At 39.8% G+C, this 18,258-nt stretch overlaps 1 protein-coding gene across 6 annotated transcripts in view; it reads left to right on the forward strand.

Moving 5' to 3' along the window:
• Positions 1-18,258, forward strand: part of FARS2 (phenylalanyl-tRNA synthetase 2, mitochondrial) — a 262,657-nt gene that overhangs the window by 78,383 nt on the left and 166,016 nt on the right. For 5 of the 6 annotated variants that reach the window (XM_071804545.1, XM_065830067.2, XM_065830066.2 and 2 more), the window contains one exon: positions 4,538-4,669. The exons of the other annotated variant lie outside the window; for it this stretch is intronic. In XM_071804545.1, coding sequence (XP_071660646.1) covers positions 4,538-4,669 — 132 coding nt within the window. The remainder of the gene's footprint in view (positions 1-4,537; positions 4,670-18,258) is intronic. 6 annotated transcript variants of the gene reach the window in all.

Here is an 18,258-nt window from a genome sequence, read left to right on the forward strand (position 1 = left end):
GCAAGATAGTTCTTTCAATGACATTTTCTAGTGGTATGCCATGTCTGATTTTGCATCCTACAAGTGATGGTCTTTCTGTTCCTTTCAAGAGGTCTTGCTGTCAAGAAGCTATTTCTGATACTACGCCTAGAGATTGCCTCTCTTAATTTTCCTGTATTACTGCCAGATGTGGTGCATACTCTTTAAAAGCCCCTAATCAATTACCCTCCATCACATGCAGATGTGTCAGTGTAGGATGTCTGTTCTGGCTTGTTTAGTTACCTTGCAACCAGGCTTTCCAAGGCTAGCTAGCCTAGGGTTCCTGAGAAAGATGGTCAGTCCGACTCCACTTCTCTCTCTTAGCCCTTCTGTAGTTTGCCAGAAGCTTTCTGCACCCTGAGAGATTCAGAAGTAATTTTACTATAGCAAATAGAAAAAAAGTGTGCTGGTTCTGCAGTCTGTTGCTTTTACATTAACGGTCCAAAATTCACTGCTGTCCCATGTTTATCTACCCAATTTGTAGCCACTGGTAAGAGAAGGCAGGAGGGTGAGTAATGCTGTGCTTTGACCAATGCTACTGCCTCTGCTGGTTCTCACTGAGCAGACACTGTATGTCTTTTTAATTAAACACGTTGGTCTGTCTTTCTTCTTCTTAACTCTGTTGTACTGATACCTCTTTTGAGTGCATGGCCATCTATGAGTGTAAGGAGTTAAAAAAAAGTAATAATTTATTGAGGACATAATGGTCTGGCTAATAACAATGTGAGCTAACACAGGTCTATGGACAGCAGCTCCTGTCTGCTGCAAGATGAATTAGCTGAAGCAATGAGGTGCAGAGCACTTAAAAATCAACACACCCCTCAAGTGGCCACGGCTTGATACCTTCTGTGCTCCCCAGCACCCCCTGAGTCCCTCTCCTTTTTCTTCCATAGACTCCTTCTCTAAAAATAATCCTCACAGTAACAAAGAGAATTTCTGGTCAGTGAGGACCATCTGGGTCTCTGTCTTTGTTGCTTCTGTGTTGTAGCAGAGCAATAGGCTGCTTTAATGTGTTTTTTCTTTTCTTTCTTTCTTTTTTAGTACCCTTGGTCCAGCCTTTTTCATTATGAGACTCAATTAGGCTAGCTCTGGCAGATACTTGTTTAGCTTAATATCTGATAACACCGTTACTTTTAAATGGAGGCTACGATCAATTCCTTACCTGGATTCAGTACTCAGAAATAACAATAGCTATTCACTTTTTCCTTACTCATTGGAGATGTGACATGTAAGTTACTAATAGACATGTACCCACTGGAAGGACTCCTGTGAACCCTGTGAAATGAGCAGGTGTCCTTCGCTAATATAAATCATCTCTTTGAACAAGGGGAATTACTGAGTTTGTATCTAGTGATCAGTCCTTGGTCAGATTCAGCATTGTGCTCTCTTAAGTGCCTCTGCGTTTTAAGACATTGGCCTCCTGAAATTTCTAGAAAAGTTCATTTTTGCCAGCATTTCATAAGCTGTGTGTGAAGAAATAAATTGGGAGTAATCAGGTGAATTCTATAGTATTACAGAAACCCTAATCTTTGTAATCCTTTTGTGGTTTAATTTGCTGAGTGTAAGCAATGCCCTTTATTCCTTGGGAATATATTGAGCACCAAGACAATATTTTGTATCTGAATAGTAAATGTACCCATTTATTCTGTGACAATCTGTAGAAATGAAGTTAGAAGGCTTAATCTTGCCAAAGGCTGAGCATCCTCTACTTTTTCATAAAGTCTTCCAGAGCCGAAAGTCTGAAAGAACAGTTGGATGTAAACCACAGAGGTATTCCCAGTTGTCCTGGCTACTGTATGAATAAAATGATTGTGGTATACGGGATTAACTATTAATTTAGAGAACAGAATGAAGGGGAGAGTTGTTTCTTCATTGTGATTTATTTTTAATTCAGATTTTTGTCTGTTGTCTTATTTGCATTTAAAACAAATGCCTCTTAAGTACTAATGTGCATTAAAATTCAAAATCTAAAAAAGCTTTAAATTTTTTTTTTTACCCTTTAAAAGTTATTTTAATTAAGAACAAAAAGCAAAGAAACCCTTTCCCCCTCCTCCCCAAGCTTCATTTTGAAGTAATCAGAGGATTAAAAAGATACCATTAACTGAATGTTGTTACTGAACATGAAACTACATGAATATTCAATGTCATTCTTGCTGCAGTTGCAAATTTTGCAAGCTAAATGAAGATATTTTATATGTGCATGGCTTTACAGTGAATGCAGAACTGTACAGCTCTGGGATTAAAAATGCATTCGTACCAAGATTGGGAAATAAAAAAATGTTTTCTGCACACAATACTGTTGTACGCGTGTTATTCTTTTCATCTATGTAATTTTTTAAAATGTTATGTAGACAAAAAAAACAAGTGATTGCTATAAGTCATAGTACTGTTATGAGTGATAATTGCTAATACTTCCATTACTCTGGGTTCTGTGTGTAAAATTGTCAAAGTACTTTTTTTATCATTAATATTACTTTCTGAGATTGATTTTCAAGAGGAAAAAGAAAATCTAGAGTTACCAACGTGTTTGTTTTGAAACCTGCCTCTCCTTTTGAAAGATCAGAAGTTATCTTTCTCTATTAGATGTTTTATGTTTTGGCTATGTATATATGCTTTTGTTGTAACTTATTATTTCTGTTTCTGTAGCCACATTCAATAATTCAGAAGTAATCAAAGAAACTCTAATCCTTGAGGCTACAGAAAACATTTTAATTTGAAAAAACTCTCAATATAAATCGTGCCATTTCATGTTTTAAGTTCCTTTTATGAAACAAAACCAAAAAACCTGAAAATCAAACCAGTTGCCATCATCCAAACAACCTTTGCTCTGCCCCTTATTTTCAAAACTGGACCTGCCTGGTTGTTAATGATCCTAATGCTCATTAACATTTGGCTCAACTGAAGTGAAAATGGGCTTGGGGTTAAAGCATTAGCCCACAGGATTCACAGTTCAGTTTTCCTCCAAGATTTTATAGTTCATTTTTCTGAGACTTTTTTTTTTCCCTAACAGAAAAAAAATATTATTTTGTGTAGATGATAACAAGAACTAAAACTCATCAAATATAATCCTGACTTGTATCAGGAATAGTGTGGTCAGCAGGACTAGGGAAGCGATTGTCCCCCTGTACTTGGCAGTGGTGAGGCCCCACCTTGAATCCTGAGTTCAGTTTAGGGCCCCTCAAGAAAGACATTGAGGTGCTGGAGAGAGTGCAGAGGAGGGTGAAGAAGCTGGTGAGGGGTCTGGAGCACAAGTCTGATGAGGGAACTGGGACTGTTTAGCCTGGAGAAAAGGAGGCTGAGGGGAGACCTGATTGCTGTCTACAACTCCCTGAAAGGAGGCTGTAGCATGGAGGGGGTTGGTCCCTCCTTCCAAGTAGCAAGTGACAGGACAAGAGGAAATGGCCTCAGATTGTCCCAGGGGAGGTTTAGATCGGATATTAGGAAAAAATTCTTCACAGAAGGGGCTGTCAGGCACTGGAACAGGCTGCCCAGGGAAGTGGTTGAGTCACCATTCCTGGAGATGTTTAAAAGACATACAGATTATGTTCTTAGGGATATGGTTTAGTGCCAGAGTTAGGTTATGTTCAGACTCAATGATCCTGAGGGTCTTTTCCAACCAAAATGATTCTATGAAAATAACAAGGGCTTTGACAACACCCTCTCTATCCACAGCTCTGTAGACCTTGTCCTCTTATGGCTCCACTGCTCTGAGGTGCCAGGGGTCTCTTGCTCTGCTCAGGGGCACCCGCAGAGGAGCTGGGCTGGGGAGGAGGGAGAGTTACCCAGGGACACCTTCCTCTTACCCTTCACATCCACACAAAAATTAAACTCTTGTCTCCTGGATCTGGAGTACTCCATGTGTGTTGGTCTATAGCAAACCTTAATAATGTATGAATAACTCTGTATATCACAGAATCACAGAATGGTTGGGGTTGTAAGGGAGTTCTGGAGATCATCTAGTCCAACCCACCCGCTAAAGCAGGTTCTATATATATTTATATTTGTTTGCCTCAATATAGATTTGTAACTTTCATATTTAAACATATACAGAAAGAATAGCTCTGTTTTTTAAGTAGGTTCTGATGAAAAAAAAGGTAGCTCGCTGATCTGCATGATACGAAGAAAAATTAAAGACTTAGTTTTTCCTGTGAGGAAAAAAACCCCTTTTTCATGGTACAAAGAATAACGAAATTACTGACTTTCCCATGATCTTGGCCACTTTTGTGCGATGTCAGGTGGTTGCTACAGTTAGACAAATGATTGATTTGGTTTTAAAGTGTGCTTGAATTGCACAAAGTGTTTTTCATATTAGAAAAGACACGATCATTTTTTCCCACAAGTTTTAAGATTTATCACCTTACCCAAGTGTTGTAAATTAGTTCGTTTGCTATTTATTTTCTGTGGATTGCTGTAATTGATGTCATTAGTTGAAGGGCAAGTTTTAGAGATGATTGGAGGGATGGCCTTTTAAGCATAGAGCATTGTTTGTTTGTTTTTGTCTTGTTAAACGCTGCTACAGGACTGCAAGTCAGATGGGTAGACTGCTACTTCCCATTTACTCACCCTTCCTTTGAGATGGAGATCAACTTCCAAGGAGAATGGCTGGAGGTCCTGGGCTGTGGGGTCATGGAGCAACAGCTAGTTAACTCAGGTACTGAAACTCCTTTACTTCATTGACTTCTCTATTAGCAAACACTTCCAGCGCAATCAACTTCACAGTCTGAAGTGGCCCCTTCTCCCCTGGTGCACGAAGACAACTCTGTTCCTGGCTGCCACCACAAATAGTCCTCTGGTGGAAAGCAGCCCTTGCATGCTGTGATTTGAGTGTAGGAATTGAGCGATCTGGAGCGTGTAAACAGAAAGCTTGCCTTTTATTTTGTGCGGTAAGGAGACAGACGGATGTCAGCTTTAAAAGAGAAGCTGACGGATTAGCGTGTGCGGTTATTTTTCTCTTCCAAGAGATGTCAAGTGCGTTCGTAGTTATGATTAAAAAGTATCGTAAGCAAATGGCATCCCGTAATATTTGGAATATCAGAGTGCCCCTGTATTTCTAAAGTGTATAAAGAGGAATGTGATGTCTTTCATATTGCTATTTGGTTGCTGAGTGCATGGTAGGTTGCTTTTTAGTTGAGTTTGTTTCTTTTCTCCTCAGGTCAATTCTTTATGAGGTGTTAAACTGCATTAAAAGCAACATTATTTGTTTTAATTGAAATTATTACAGAACAATGTCACCTGATGGTTTTGCTTTCTAAAACTTACACATAAATACAAAGGAAGGTGAAGATAAATTGATGGGGATTTTTTCTCATTATTTTTATAGAGAGAATTTTACATGTTTGTTTTTTATTAGCTGAGAACAGACAATTCTTTGTAAGTGCAGGGCAGACTGCGAGTGCTCAGACCTCTGTCGTTCAGTGTTTTCCAGTACTATTTATTAGGTCTGGGAGCCTTTTGGAATTGATCTGTTTAATTCTCACAAGTGTACTTTCAGATAAACCAGTTATAATCCGCTGATCTTTTTTGCAGTTGTTTTCCTAAACTGTTGTTGTATTTTCATGTACTCAAAATTCTTTCTATTGAAGTCCAAGTGTGGTAACTATGAATGGCTTAATTTTGGCCCCAGTTACTTGGCACTGATTGTTTTCCTCTAAGTTTGCATGTATTTTAATGTGATTGTTTTCCTCTTAAAAAGATAAATCCTCTTCCAGAGTTTCTCCCCAATAGGTTAATGGTTTATGCTAGTGTCCTTTCTCTGGTTGTTATGTTTGTGGTGTGGTAAAGATACAGCTTCTGATCAGTCTCAGAAGTGAAAGACTACTGTGCACTCTTATTTCTGTCAGATGTAACACACCTAGTCACCAAGTGGTCCTGAAAAATTTATGTTGCTCAGTTCTAAATGTTTACGTTCCTTTAAGGTGTGTGACAAAACTTGAACTATGGCCTCAAAACAATTACTGTATATATTTGTTTATGTATGAGAATGTATGTGTGTGAAACACCAATGTTTTCTACAACGGTCAGTGTTTTCAATTTACTCTGCTTCAGGTCTTTTTCACCTTCCTGAATTATAGTCTTCAAAATTATATCCCTTCTATACCGAAACACTCCCAACTATTCATTGTAATTCTAATCTTGCAAGAACTCATGGATTTAGTAACTCAAGTCTAGCTTTTGAATCACTTTTAGACTTGTATAATTAAAACAAACAAAAATAGGTGTTATTTCATTTTATTAGCAAGATATTTTTAAAGGGTGCTAACTGAGTTGTGGAAGTGCCAATAATTTTTCACTTTGTTTACAGAGAATTGCACTTTATTTAGCCACAGTTTTGTTTTTCTGCTCCCTTCAGTAGCTGTGCAAAAACACTTGGCTATAAAAGCTGAGGCTAATGTATCTCTACATGGAATCTGTTCACCACTAGTGAAGAAAAAAGTGTGGCTAATAATTATGATAGCTAAGGATTAGCTTGTTTGGTTTAAAGTAACGATGAGGACAAGGTAGTTCACGTTTTAATCCAGGTATGGAGTCAAACATCAGTCTTCCCAGGCTACTGTTGCTCTGAGTGTTCTCTTCGTTAGTCATCTTTTGTAACGATTTAAAACCCCAGTAGGATCCTGGCATGCCAACTTGCATCTGTTTATGCTGAAGCCAAATTTGCTATTACTAACCCATAGAGTGTGTCATGGCAGCAAGCTGCTTTTACCCAAAATTGAAAATCCACACGTCTAGAAAGGAGATTCTCCATGGCGAAGCATGAGGGTTGAAAATTTTCTTTTCTAGCTCCATCTTTTTTTTTGCTAGCAGAACTGCCGTGCCTTCCAAAGCCATCCCACATTCAAACAGCAATAGTTTTTTAACAGGTTTTGTTTGTTTGTTTGTTTGTTTTTTACTTTTAGAATATCCGTAATACCTCCAGTATCCACGATCAATGGACATTACTTACCCTGGTCCCATGCCCCTAAATTTATTTGAAACACCAAAGTTTCAGTTTTAAAGCCTTCCATTTTAAACCAGTGCAGATCAGCAAGGAATAGGAACTTAATTCAACCCTGGGAGGGAGGCTTGTGTCTTTGTTCCTTTTGTTCCAAATACTGCTTGTTCATCTTCATAGGAGGCAGTGTTATTTTCGGTCAATGGATATTTCCAGGCAAAAGTAATTGAGGTGAAGTACTCAGAAAAAATACTAAGGTTTGTTTTGTTTGGTTTGGTTTGGTTTGGTTTGGTTTTTTGTTTTGTTTTGGTTTTAATCCCTACCATTTGTTTACTGATAATGAAATTCCTTAAGTACTGATAAGTATCCCATTGCCCAACATGAAACCATCTAACCCCAGTACACCGCTTCCCACCACAGACCTGTGCCCTCTGTAAGGCAGTAAGTGGTGGCACCTAAACCCAGATGCTCTAGTCTGTCTTCTTTACCAGATGTCTAGATTATGCACTACAGGCTTCCCATTCCCGTCTCAATCTCTTCAAGGGCTCTACCAGAAAACAGCTCGGTAGGACTGAATGAAAAGGAGAAATCTTATGAATTTTTTCGCTGGCTAAGCTGGTACTGAAGAAATATTTCACTCGTGGTGTGCCAGTTCACCAGACAAATACAGAAAGATCTTTTCAGGGTTTAGTGCACAGCTTACCTATTAAAATCCAGAGAAGAAATTGATGAGTTTGTAGAAATGGTTGTGTTGTTTTTTTTTTTTTTAATACGGTCTATAACATTTCTAGTATTTTTTGTTTTATAGGGATTTTTTGCTTGATATTGACTATTAAAAATATGTATTTCTGAAACGTAATGTTTTCTGGCAGGCATTGCTTTTCCTTCCGTAAGACAATATTTTCCTGAGGGAAAAGAGGAGAGCTTTTACCTTCAAAATGCTGAAGTCCCTTTGTTTTGTGTGTTATGGGTTGAATACAAAAGACTGGTTTGTGAGGCAATCGGAAACGATCACTCAAAGCAGAAATTGGATGTGCCTGGTTATCTATGATGGGTATCATTTGAACAGCCAGGATGCTTTAGCACAGTTTTTTTTTCATAAAGAACTCAGATAGGAGAGGCAGTAGAACAAAGCAGCACTTTCTGTTGCAGCTTTATTGTGCGTGGACTTTATCTCACCCTTGAAATGTCACATTCTGAAAATGTTAAACCAGATGAGGATTTGCCCAAGGAGGGACAGATAGCCCCATTTTTAGTCATTCACTTGGTAGTGGAGATGATCCAGTCTTCTGAACCATTCAGATTTTCCGCATTAGCACCAAACAAGGTTTCTGTTCTCTTCATGTGTGGATGAGCAAATAAAAATTGATAAAGGCTGTAAATACCACTTCCATTAAAACCAGTCCAGCTATTGAGTATTTTTTAAGAGTTGTTTGCATTCAAGAAGGTCGTCTCCTACTACTAATAATGCAGAGAGGTGTTATTTACTACCAGTGATAGTTGCTGTTTTTGAAAGAAAAACAAACCCTATGACAGTGTTTTTATATAATTGTTGAAATAAAATGCACTACTGCAAAGATGCACTATACTGTAAGGAATTATGTTACATATCCCCCTAAGGCTGATGGTGCTAAACTAGAGCAATTATTTGTTATAATCTGAACAAGGAAGATCACTATTATAATCCATGTTCAATAAGAAGTATAAAATCTAACTTATTGTACTTTTTAACTTTCTGGTTTTGTGTGCTTGTTTTTAATCTCAAACTGTATCTGAATGAATTACTTTAATCAGAATGTTATATATGAATTTTGATATAAAGAAAAGATATTTTTATTCTGGCTAACACTGGAAAAATATAGATACTCTACAATATAGAGGCAAGTGCTCTCACTTTTAGGTCCATGATGAGGATACAAGGAAATTTTATGATTTGGTAGAGCCAGTATCAATTAGCAGCATGTAAGGTATTTGTTTTGGTGCTTTGAGAGTTTGTTATCCAAGATTTGCAAAGGTGGTGTTCATTGGTAGGTGCCGAAGTTCCCTGGTCTGTGTGAGTTATATGATTCAAACCTTTGAATACAGGACATTGCTTACTCAAGGGCTGTGGTCATGTAGTGTCGCTTAGTACCTGTGAAATTGGAAGCAGTTAGGTTGTGATCCTTTCCTGACTGAAATCAATGGCAATGTTCTCAGTGCTCAGTGTTGCGGAATATGTTGGCTGAGGACGGAAGTGAGAAAATTGGACTAAAGTTTACCCCAAAACCAAGAGGCTGTAAACCCCAATCATTTAAAAACAAACCAAACCCTCAAAGAAACAACCCCTCCTCCCCCTAAAAAACCCCAGCAAACAGAAACAAAATTAAACAACAAACAAACAAAACGACCCAACAACAACAACAAAAACCTATGAAAGACAATTCCATAATTTTTTTCTTAAGACTTCTCGACAGTTTTTGAACTCCTGAGGCATGCAAGAAAATAACCTAAGGGTGGCACACTAGATCAAACCGAAGTCTGGGACATCCCTGGATCGTGATGGCAATCCCAAGCAGATGCCTAGAGAAGAGTAGAACGGGCCTGGGTATGCTGATCCTTCCCTGATATGCTCCTGCAACTAAGCATTGCCTGAGCTGAAAACGGTGTGTTTTGTTTTCAGTAGACATTGTGGAATTTTCTGCCATTCAGTTGTTTAATTGTTTATTTGATTCCCAGTACCCGTTACTATCTGCAGTGTCTTGTAGCAGGAAATTGCATAACCTGCATGGAGAATTGCTTCCTTTTTTTTTTGACGAACAAGTCACAGTTACAACTGGAGCTCCTTTTCTCTCATGTGAGAAGAGACAGCAGGTAGCTGTTTCTTTTTCCTTGTTCTGATAGTCGTGATCACTCCTTCTTGCATCTTCTCCAGTTTTCTGCTGTAGATCAGTAGGTAATGTTCAGTCCATGGGCATATGGTGATTTTGTACGCTGTCATAAAGACTTTGCCTGCTCTTTTCTGATAATTATTAATATTCATTTTGCCGCCTGCTGGAGATGATTGCTTTTGATCACTGGCCGGTGGTTTGAAATGTCCTGGCTCACAGGTGGCCATTCCGCTCGGGGTAGGAGCTCAGGTTGAGGTCTCGTTTCCTAAGATCATGGGTTGTGAAGGCAGCTGTATTTAGGCCACCAGTTAGAGGAGTTAGTAAGACTTTCCTACTATATATAGACCTATATAGAGACTTTTCTACCTTCCTCATCAGAAGGCAGCATTGATATTTGCAGTCTTAAGAGGTTTTTTTTTAATTGTCAGCTTGAATGCAGTAGTTGGTGGTGTAGGAGTTTGAAGGGGAAATGTCAGCTTTCCAGCATGAATAGTAGGGGATTGTCATGGCATTAGCGGAAAGGAGCAGGCACTGGGCTTTCAGTAAAGCTATAGAAGGAAATCTTGTCAACAGTTTGCATACAATTATAGTTTTAAAAGTTGCTGGGCAGTCTTGTGTGTGATATCCTGAATTTATAGCAAAGGTGGTATTCCTAGTACTGTATTTCCTGTTAATTTTTTATGTACTTCTAATAAAGAAAAAACCTGCTAACCTTGTCTAAGTGTCTTCATGAATACTGTTAAACACAATCAAAGCATTTTGTCATAACTTCTGCAAATCATTGCTTTTGTTTTAGAAGGTGGAAGCTTATTTGTCATGAGTGTATGCTTCTTGTTGAAACTTGATTCTTGCAGTGTAAGACTGGAAACCCTTTTACAGTTCAGTTGCAGGACCTATTTCCAAAATTTAAATAGTACTTGGCCCAGAGCTGCCACCTTCAGCCAACTACAAGTCTTAACACACAGAACTTGTTTGGCTTCAGTGCTTCAGTAAATAAATCTTTCTTTACTCATTTATTGAAGATCGTCAAAATTGCTGCCTGAGGGGAAGTAACTATTTTAAATTCTTAATCTGTCCACTCCTTTTTGTTTTGTTTTTGGCAAAAGGATGATCAGTTAGGACAATTCTCCATGGGCACCAGATTAGTAGTTAATAGAAAAATTATGTCAATGTTACCTTTCAGACACAGGACTTTTTTTTCTTTTTTAATTTATGAATATGTTCTTAAATTAAATTTTAGTTATGGGTGAGCTAGGTTCGTATATCAAGCAGTAGGGGTTTTTATGGGGGAAGGAGAAACTTAATATCTTTCATCTAGCAGGTTTTTTTCCTGCTCAGCTCTTGTCTGGTAAATTACATTAAAATGTTGGAGCAGATGGTGCATGTGGCTTAAATAGTATGCAGACCCATGTTCTGTCTACGTTAACAGCTCTCTGTGGGGACCTTGAAATAGTTAACGCTGTATGTGTCTATATGGATATAGTGTATAAGGGTAAATATAATGCATTTAAAATACATCCCTGTGACTCTTGAAGGTGAAATTGAAGTTACAGAGGTATTGGTGTTCTGAGCACCTGGGGCCTCCTGAGAACACGTGGTAAAGCTGTTGGATGGGCTGGTACATCCCACGCTATTCAAGTCCACTGCATAGGCTCCACAGCTCCCTTTCGCAAACCTCTCAGGGCTTAGAGTCTGTTCGTTTTAAGTCACTGTCTGTCTCCTGTATGACCACGTTACCTCAGCACCTTGATGTCTTCCAGCCTTTCCTGTGCTTATTCCCCTGAGAGTGTTACGAGAGAGAAGAGTTGTCAGTCCTCTTTTAGGGACTGGAACTGAAGTGCACAGGAGACTGACACACACACGCACACCGCAAAGACTTCAGCTGCCTCTGTTAAAGTCAGCTCTCCTACAGTCCTTATATACTTGGCAGAGTGTATTTTGGATGTATGGAGCTTCTCTTCTGGGTCAGTCTGCCAGGCAGCCTCTTTCTATGGCTGGCTGCCGGGGGAGCCTGGTCTCCTAATTTAGGCAGGCACCTGAAGTGGATATCCCACGAAGAGACAATGTCTCAGATTAAATGAAATTAATGGAAAATTAGGAAGCATCTGAATTTGAGTGACTCCCCGAGTGTCACAGAAAGTGCCTGTGGCAGAAACTGGAGTTGAATCCAAGCTTTATATCTTAGCCCCTGGGCCACCTTTTTCTCAGTTCATCCTAGTGAGCTACATTTGCACATACATACATAAAAATTTATGTGTGTGTATCTGTGTAAAAATAAACACAGAGTGAGATCAATAAGATAAATCAGTGACCAAATAAATATTGAGCAAGACAAATTTGGCCTATTTTGATTTTTGTGTGTGTGTGGTTTTCTCTACACACCGTCCCCCAGTGTAAACAGAAAAACTGATTGTCACAGCTGGCTAATTTGAGAGACAATGTTGAGCTGGCAGCAACTGAAATTTTGCTTTGGCCAGTCAAATGTTGATCTAGTGTGAAGTTATGGGCTTTTAGAGAAAGATATGATTGAATTTTTATCAGTATTCTGCAGCATTTCATATAGACACCCACAAGCGTGTGTACATGGCACATCCAGAGAAGTGTGTACCTAAGATAATGCTGACCTGTTTAAAAGGGAGTAAGTGATAGGTCAGAGGACGTGATTTTCCCTAAAATTCCATGGTGATCCATACAAGGAAAGGAGTTGTGTTTGTAGTCACCTGAGTGGCTACCAGCAAAACAGTTAAGCATGTGCTTGGCTTTTAGCCGTTGAATAATTCATACAAAGGCCCAGACATGTAAGTTGAGGGATGTGTGGGGCATTTAACTTCCTTTAGTTGACTACCACGTCACTTGGCTGTAAAGGTATCTCCCATAGCCAGTGACAGCAGAAATGTCAGCTGCTTTCTCATCATCTTCAAACTAACAATTACTGCGAGCCTCCATCATGATTGCAAACCTAAGTGATGGTTTGCTCGATGTCACAGTCTAGGAGAGGGAATAAATACAGCACTGCTATGTATTTACACATGATCTGGGCCATAGCTTGTGCTTTAAGTTTTGGCAGGATTAGGTCTGGACTTGTAGAACTTTAGAGTTTCAAGTTTCTAAAGAGCATGTATTTTTAAATTAGGGTGACTCTTACATAAGAAAGCTATTCCTTCTATCTCCTTTCATCTGACTCACAGAAGAAATTGGAGGGAGTTTATTTCCTGATTTTGGATGAAGATTGCCTTTTGAGTTTGATTTTGTTTTAGTTTCTTTTGAATTGACTGGAAGTAAATCTTGGCCTTGCCTTGATAAGTAAACTAAAACACACAAGTTAGTTGCACAGAAGTGATGGTCCAGTCAGTCAAAGGGAGCATTGTCTTATTTGTTATTTGTTCTGTTACTGCTGGCTACACCACCAAGTTTGATCTGTGTTATAAAGTTGTACTTTTCCTTGTTGAGAAAATTTGCCAGTTATCTCCGACTTAATTTACAGCTCTATTTTTTAAACTGTTTTTTCATCAAGTTTTGCATCCAGAAGGAGCCCATAAAATTTTTGAAATGCTGCTTTCTGTGATTTTATTACCTTTGACAGATTCATTATGTATGTTAGTGTTCTTCAACAGAATTAATAGAAGCTTACCCCCAATCTGTATGTGTTTGTGTAGAATGAACAAATACAATATTCCATTTTATGACAATTCTATTACGCCTGTTTCTGGGAAATGCGTTATGCATTTACAGGGTTGTTTGTGGTTTTTTGTGGGAGACTAAGTATAGGATTGAATCTTGAAGTAAATGGTTATTATGGAACTTGGATGGCCGTTTGAGTTTGTGGCTGCATATGATTTTGCCGTCTGAGTAGTACTGTCAATACATTTAGAGGATAATTTCCCTTTCATGGTGCAAGACTACATGTTTAGTTGGAATTTATATTCCTTATCTTCATTATTTAGGAAACTACTTTGTCTTCATGCTTCATTTTCTCCTGCACAAAAATGTCTGTGAAAAAGGGTTAAGTCAGGCTAACACTAACCTTGAAACCAGCAAAAGTGGTTATTTGACTGACTGGTGTGTGGTATGTCTTTCCATGCAGCAAATGAAAGCTTCTCCTAGCATACGTTTCTGTTGCTTTTGAAGCAGTTTGCCCTTGCGTGTATATTGCCTCTCCTTACCTTTAGGGTTTTTTTTAATCAAAAGTAAATTAAAGGTTTAGTAATTCACTATGATTTGTCTCCTTGGGATCCAGCAGGAGGACTAGAATACCACACACAAGAGAAGGCTGAATAATGATGGATGTAGTTTATTAAGCAGCTCCCAAGTAAAAGAAAGTGCTACTCTCAAAAACCTTAAAAAGCAACGATTTATAGCACAGAGAAGGTGTTTTCCTTGACCTTATTTATGCAAATGAAAATACAGCTAAATAATACTATTGAATTACTACACTGTTATGTGATGAATGCTGAATATTTTTAATCAGCAAGGAGTTGCTCCAGTGAGCCTAACATAATTCCTCATCGGGCTAGGATACCCTGCGGGTATTTTGTTGCATTGCAATATTCATTTTTGTGGTTCCCAGGACATTTATCAGGACTACACAGCTGAGGGCGGAGAAGGGATTTTACAGGCATGTCTCTAACTGTTCCTGGCTTTGCTACATGAAGCTCAGTTGAGATAGTTTCAGCTCAGCTGAGGTTAGATCAAGCATTTTTGGAAGTATTTCTCTTTTCATTAGATCGCAAATACAAACCTGATTTCTTATTTCTGGAGGGGGAGGATTTGGTTGGGATTTTTCAGTTGTGAATCATGGAATAGTTTGGGTTGGAAGGGACCTTCAGAGGTCATCTAGTCCAACCCCCGTGCCATGAGCAGGGGCATCTTCAACTAGATCAGGTTGCTCAGAGCCCTGTCCAGCCTGGCCTGGGATGTCGCCAGGGATGAGGCATCTACCACCCCTCTGGGCAACCTGGGCCAGTGTTTTATCACCTTCATTGTAAAAAGCTTCTTCCTCAGGTCTAACCTGAATTTCCCCTCCTTCAGTTTAAAACCGTTACCCCTTGTCCTATGACAACAAGCCCTGCTAAAAATTCTGTCCTCATCTTTCTTATAGGCCCCTTTTAAGTACTGAAAGGCTGCAATAAGGTCTCTCTGAGGCCTTCTCTTCTGCAGGCTGAACAACCCCAACTCTCTCAGCCTGTCCTTATAGGAGAGGTGTTCCAGCCCTCTGGCCATCTTGGTGGCCTTCTCTGGCCCCTCTCCAACAGGTCCATGTCTTTCCTGTGCTGAGGGCTCCAGAGCTGGACACAGGACTCCAGGTGGGATCCCACCAGAGCACAGTAGAAGGGCAGAATCACCTCCGTGGACCTGCTGGCCGTGCTTCTTTTGATGCAGCCCAAGATACGGTTGGCCTTCTGGGCTACAAGCACTCGTTGCTGGCTCATGTCAAATCTCTCCTCCACCAGTACCCCGAATTCCCTCTCTGCCCGGCTGCTCTCAATCCCTTCATCCCCCACCCTATATACCAGGGATTGCCCTGATCCAGGAACAGGACCTTGCTATTGGCCTTGTTGAACCTCAGGAGGTTTGGATGGGCCCACTTCTCAAGCTTGTCCAGGTCCCTCTGGATGGCAACCTGTCCCTCAGGTGTGTCAGCTGCACCACTCAGCTTTGTGTCATCCACAAACTTGCTGAGGGTGCGCTCAGTCCTAATTCTTGTCTAGTTGGTGAGAGAAATGGGTGAACACAGTTCTCCTGTGTGACTGCTGGAGGCTGAACATGTGCCTCTCCTTGTCTCTGCTCTGCTATTGGATTAAGGAAATAACAAACCAGTGGTAGTATACGGGTGATCAGCCTTCCCAACTCCATATCATTTATCAGAGTCTCCAGTTGAGTGGTGAGACACACGTCTTCAGAGGGCAGAGAGCTGGGAAGGGCAGCCTGAGCATGTGGTGTAGTTAAAGGAGAGCAGCAGCTTTCCAGTGACAATGGCCCAGTTGTGGCAGCGGTCCAGGCTGAACCAGTGGCACCAGCCTCTCATAGCTCATTTCGGCTGGAGGCTGAGAAGATCGGATTGCCCGTCTGTCTGTGTGCCAGTTCATACTTATTCACCACTGACCACATGCCGAGCCTTGGCTGGGCACCTTTGTTTGAATTGCATGTGAGCAAACACAGAACAGCTCGAGAGCTTCTCTGTTGTTACTGCCTGTCAAGAGAATAACCTTTCATGTTATTATAAACTCTAGCTTTGTAAAAGTATATAAGTCAGCTCTGCTTTTATTTGGCTTGTATTACAAAGGATAACTTAGCTTCACTTTTGCTTGGGCTTCACCTACAGATACCCAGATTTGTGTTCCTGTTCAGCATTCATGTCTGCAAGTAGTAGAAGGGTTAAAACCTATACAACACGTGAATGAAAGGTTGTTCAGAAGGAGGTGATTATGGTGTGGAGAACAATCATGTTTCCAGAAGGAAGGAAAGAGTCTAGAACATGTTTGGCACATCCGTGCTGCTGGAAGCATCCGCAGCGCAGCTACAGAGAGGAGACAGCCCGTTCCAGGCAGCGTACCAGCCACTGTTGAGTGGGATCTGCTGCTGCACCTGAAAGGAACCAGGGAAAAATGCCAGCCTTTATTAACACTTTTCACCCATGTAAATAACAGTGACAGATTACTAATAGCTATTAAAGCGTTTCCTGTTTCCTGAATAGAACGGATGCCATAAATTATGTAGTCTAATGACTGTGTGGTCAGCATCAGTAATAACTTTGATCCTAAATATTCTGGCAGAGACCCAGAAAACTTTAATATGTAACAACAAATGGAATTTAAGAGGTAACCATGGAAGTCGTCTTGTACCCATTTTCTTTTTGGCCAAATGGAGAGTGGAAGGGGAAAGGGCTTGTTTGTTTTCTTGCTTTGAGGGCATTTGGATTTTTTAAAAACTTTAGCTGAATATTTGGAAATATTGGCAAGTTCTGTATTCTCTGGATCAAAATGTTGGCTTTATCAAGAAAAAAGAAGAAAAAAATTCCCCAACGAAAAGCCTATAAGCTGGTTCCTACAGTTTTAGAGGTCTTCAGCTCCTCACCCTGCAATGAGCAAAAACTCTTATCTCCTCTGTATCTTAAAATTGTGAGAAGAAAGGAAAAAGTAGCAGAAGAATGTTTCTTCCAGCCCTCAAGTTTGAGTCGCTCATTCAAAAGTACCAGTCTTCTCTACGCTAATGACAGAGATTGTCACTGACATTGTAATTCAGAGCTTTTTTTGTTTTTAAGAAAATAATTAAAGTGGATTTACTGAGTTTTCTTTTGGAACAGTGATTAATGCAAAATAGCAGCAGGGATTATGATGGAAGAAAAGTTAGCAGGATCCATTTAAATAAGTCAAGAGACTGCAGTTAGGACTTAATCTTTGATTGTATGAGTTGAAAACTATTTAGCCAATGAATTATTCCAAAAGAAGTAGTACAGTGAGGAAAATCCTTGTATTAGTTTAGACTTGCTCAGCCATGTTTCACAAGTGACAGTCAAAGGTAAACTCCTGACTTGGACTCCTTTTTTCATCTCATTGATATAGATTCTTAATACTATTGCATGGCTCAGAGCAGAAACTATAATTGCCAAGATATCCCTGCTGCTGTATTAGAACCCATCATATCACAATCAACACAGGCAGAATTACTCACTTTTGCAAGTGCTAAATTGCCTTCTATTCTTACTGAATAAAAGCTGGCAGTCTTAGGAAGGAAAACCGTACTCTATCTGTATTGGCACTTACTGCTATTTTTCTTTGTTGAATAAGAGTGGGCAGTTCAGCTCATAAAGGAAAAGATATTTTCTCTAGGGTTCTCTGCTCACGAGGGGCAGATTGTCCTGTGTCTGTCCTCTTGTGGTTGGGTATTTCTTTGTATGGTTCCTTGCCATCTGAGGTTCTGGCCATGTTCGGAGGAGGTTTAATAACTCAGCTGGATTGCAGCTCTTGTGCATCATAGGCACATGAGCAACAGGAACGAAGAAACCAGGAATTTACTGGAGCCACTCCAGAACAGGAAACTGGCGTTCACTTAAGCCATCTGAAGATGCACTTAATCATACAGTACTTTTAAGCAAAAGTTACTTTTTTATGTTTCTACCAGCTTTCACATGTCAATAGTGAAGTGGAGCAGGCCATGCATAAGTATTTGTCATGTTCTGCACGTGACAGATGGGAGGAGCTGTAAGCAAACAGTAGACAAATGTTGCAGCACACTCTGTAGATTTCCTAAATTGTTTTGTGACATGTATGTGATTTTTTTGGTTTTCTAATAGTAACCAGGTGATGAGAGTGATGCACTGGTGAGTATCTGGGTTTCTTTAAATGTGAACCTATGGGCTGCTCTCCTAGTGGGACAAGGAACAAACTACTGCTTTGTTTTGGTAGTGTGTGATGCTGAGCAGAGTTGCTTCTAGCTTCAAAA

The sequence above is a fragment of the Patagioenas fasciata genome, chromosome 2 (genome assembly GCF_037038585.1).
Source record: "Patagioenas fasciata isolate bPatFas1 chromosome 2, bPatFas1.hap1, whole genome shotgun sequence".
In the NCBI taxonomy this organism is placed as follows: domain Eukaryota; kingdom Metazoa; phylum Chordata; class Aves; order Columbiformes; family Columbidae; genus Patagioenas; species Patagioenas fasciata.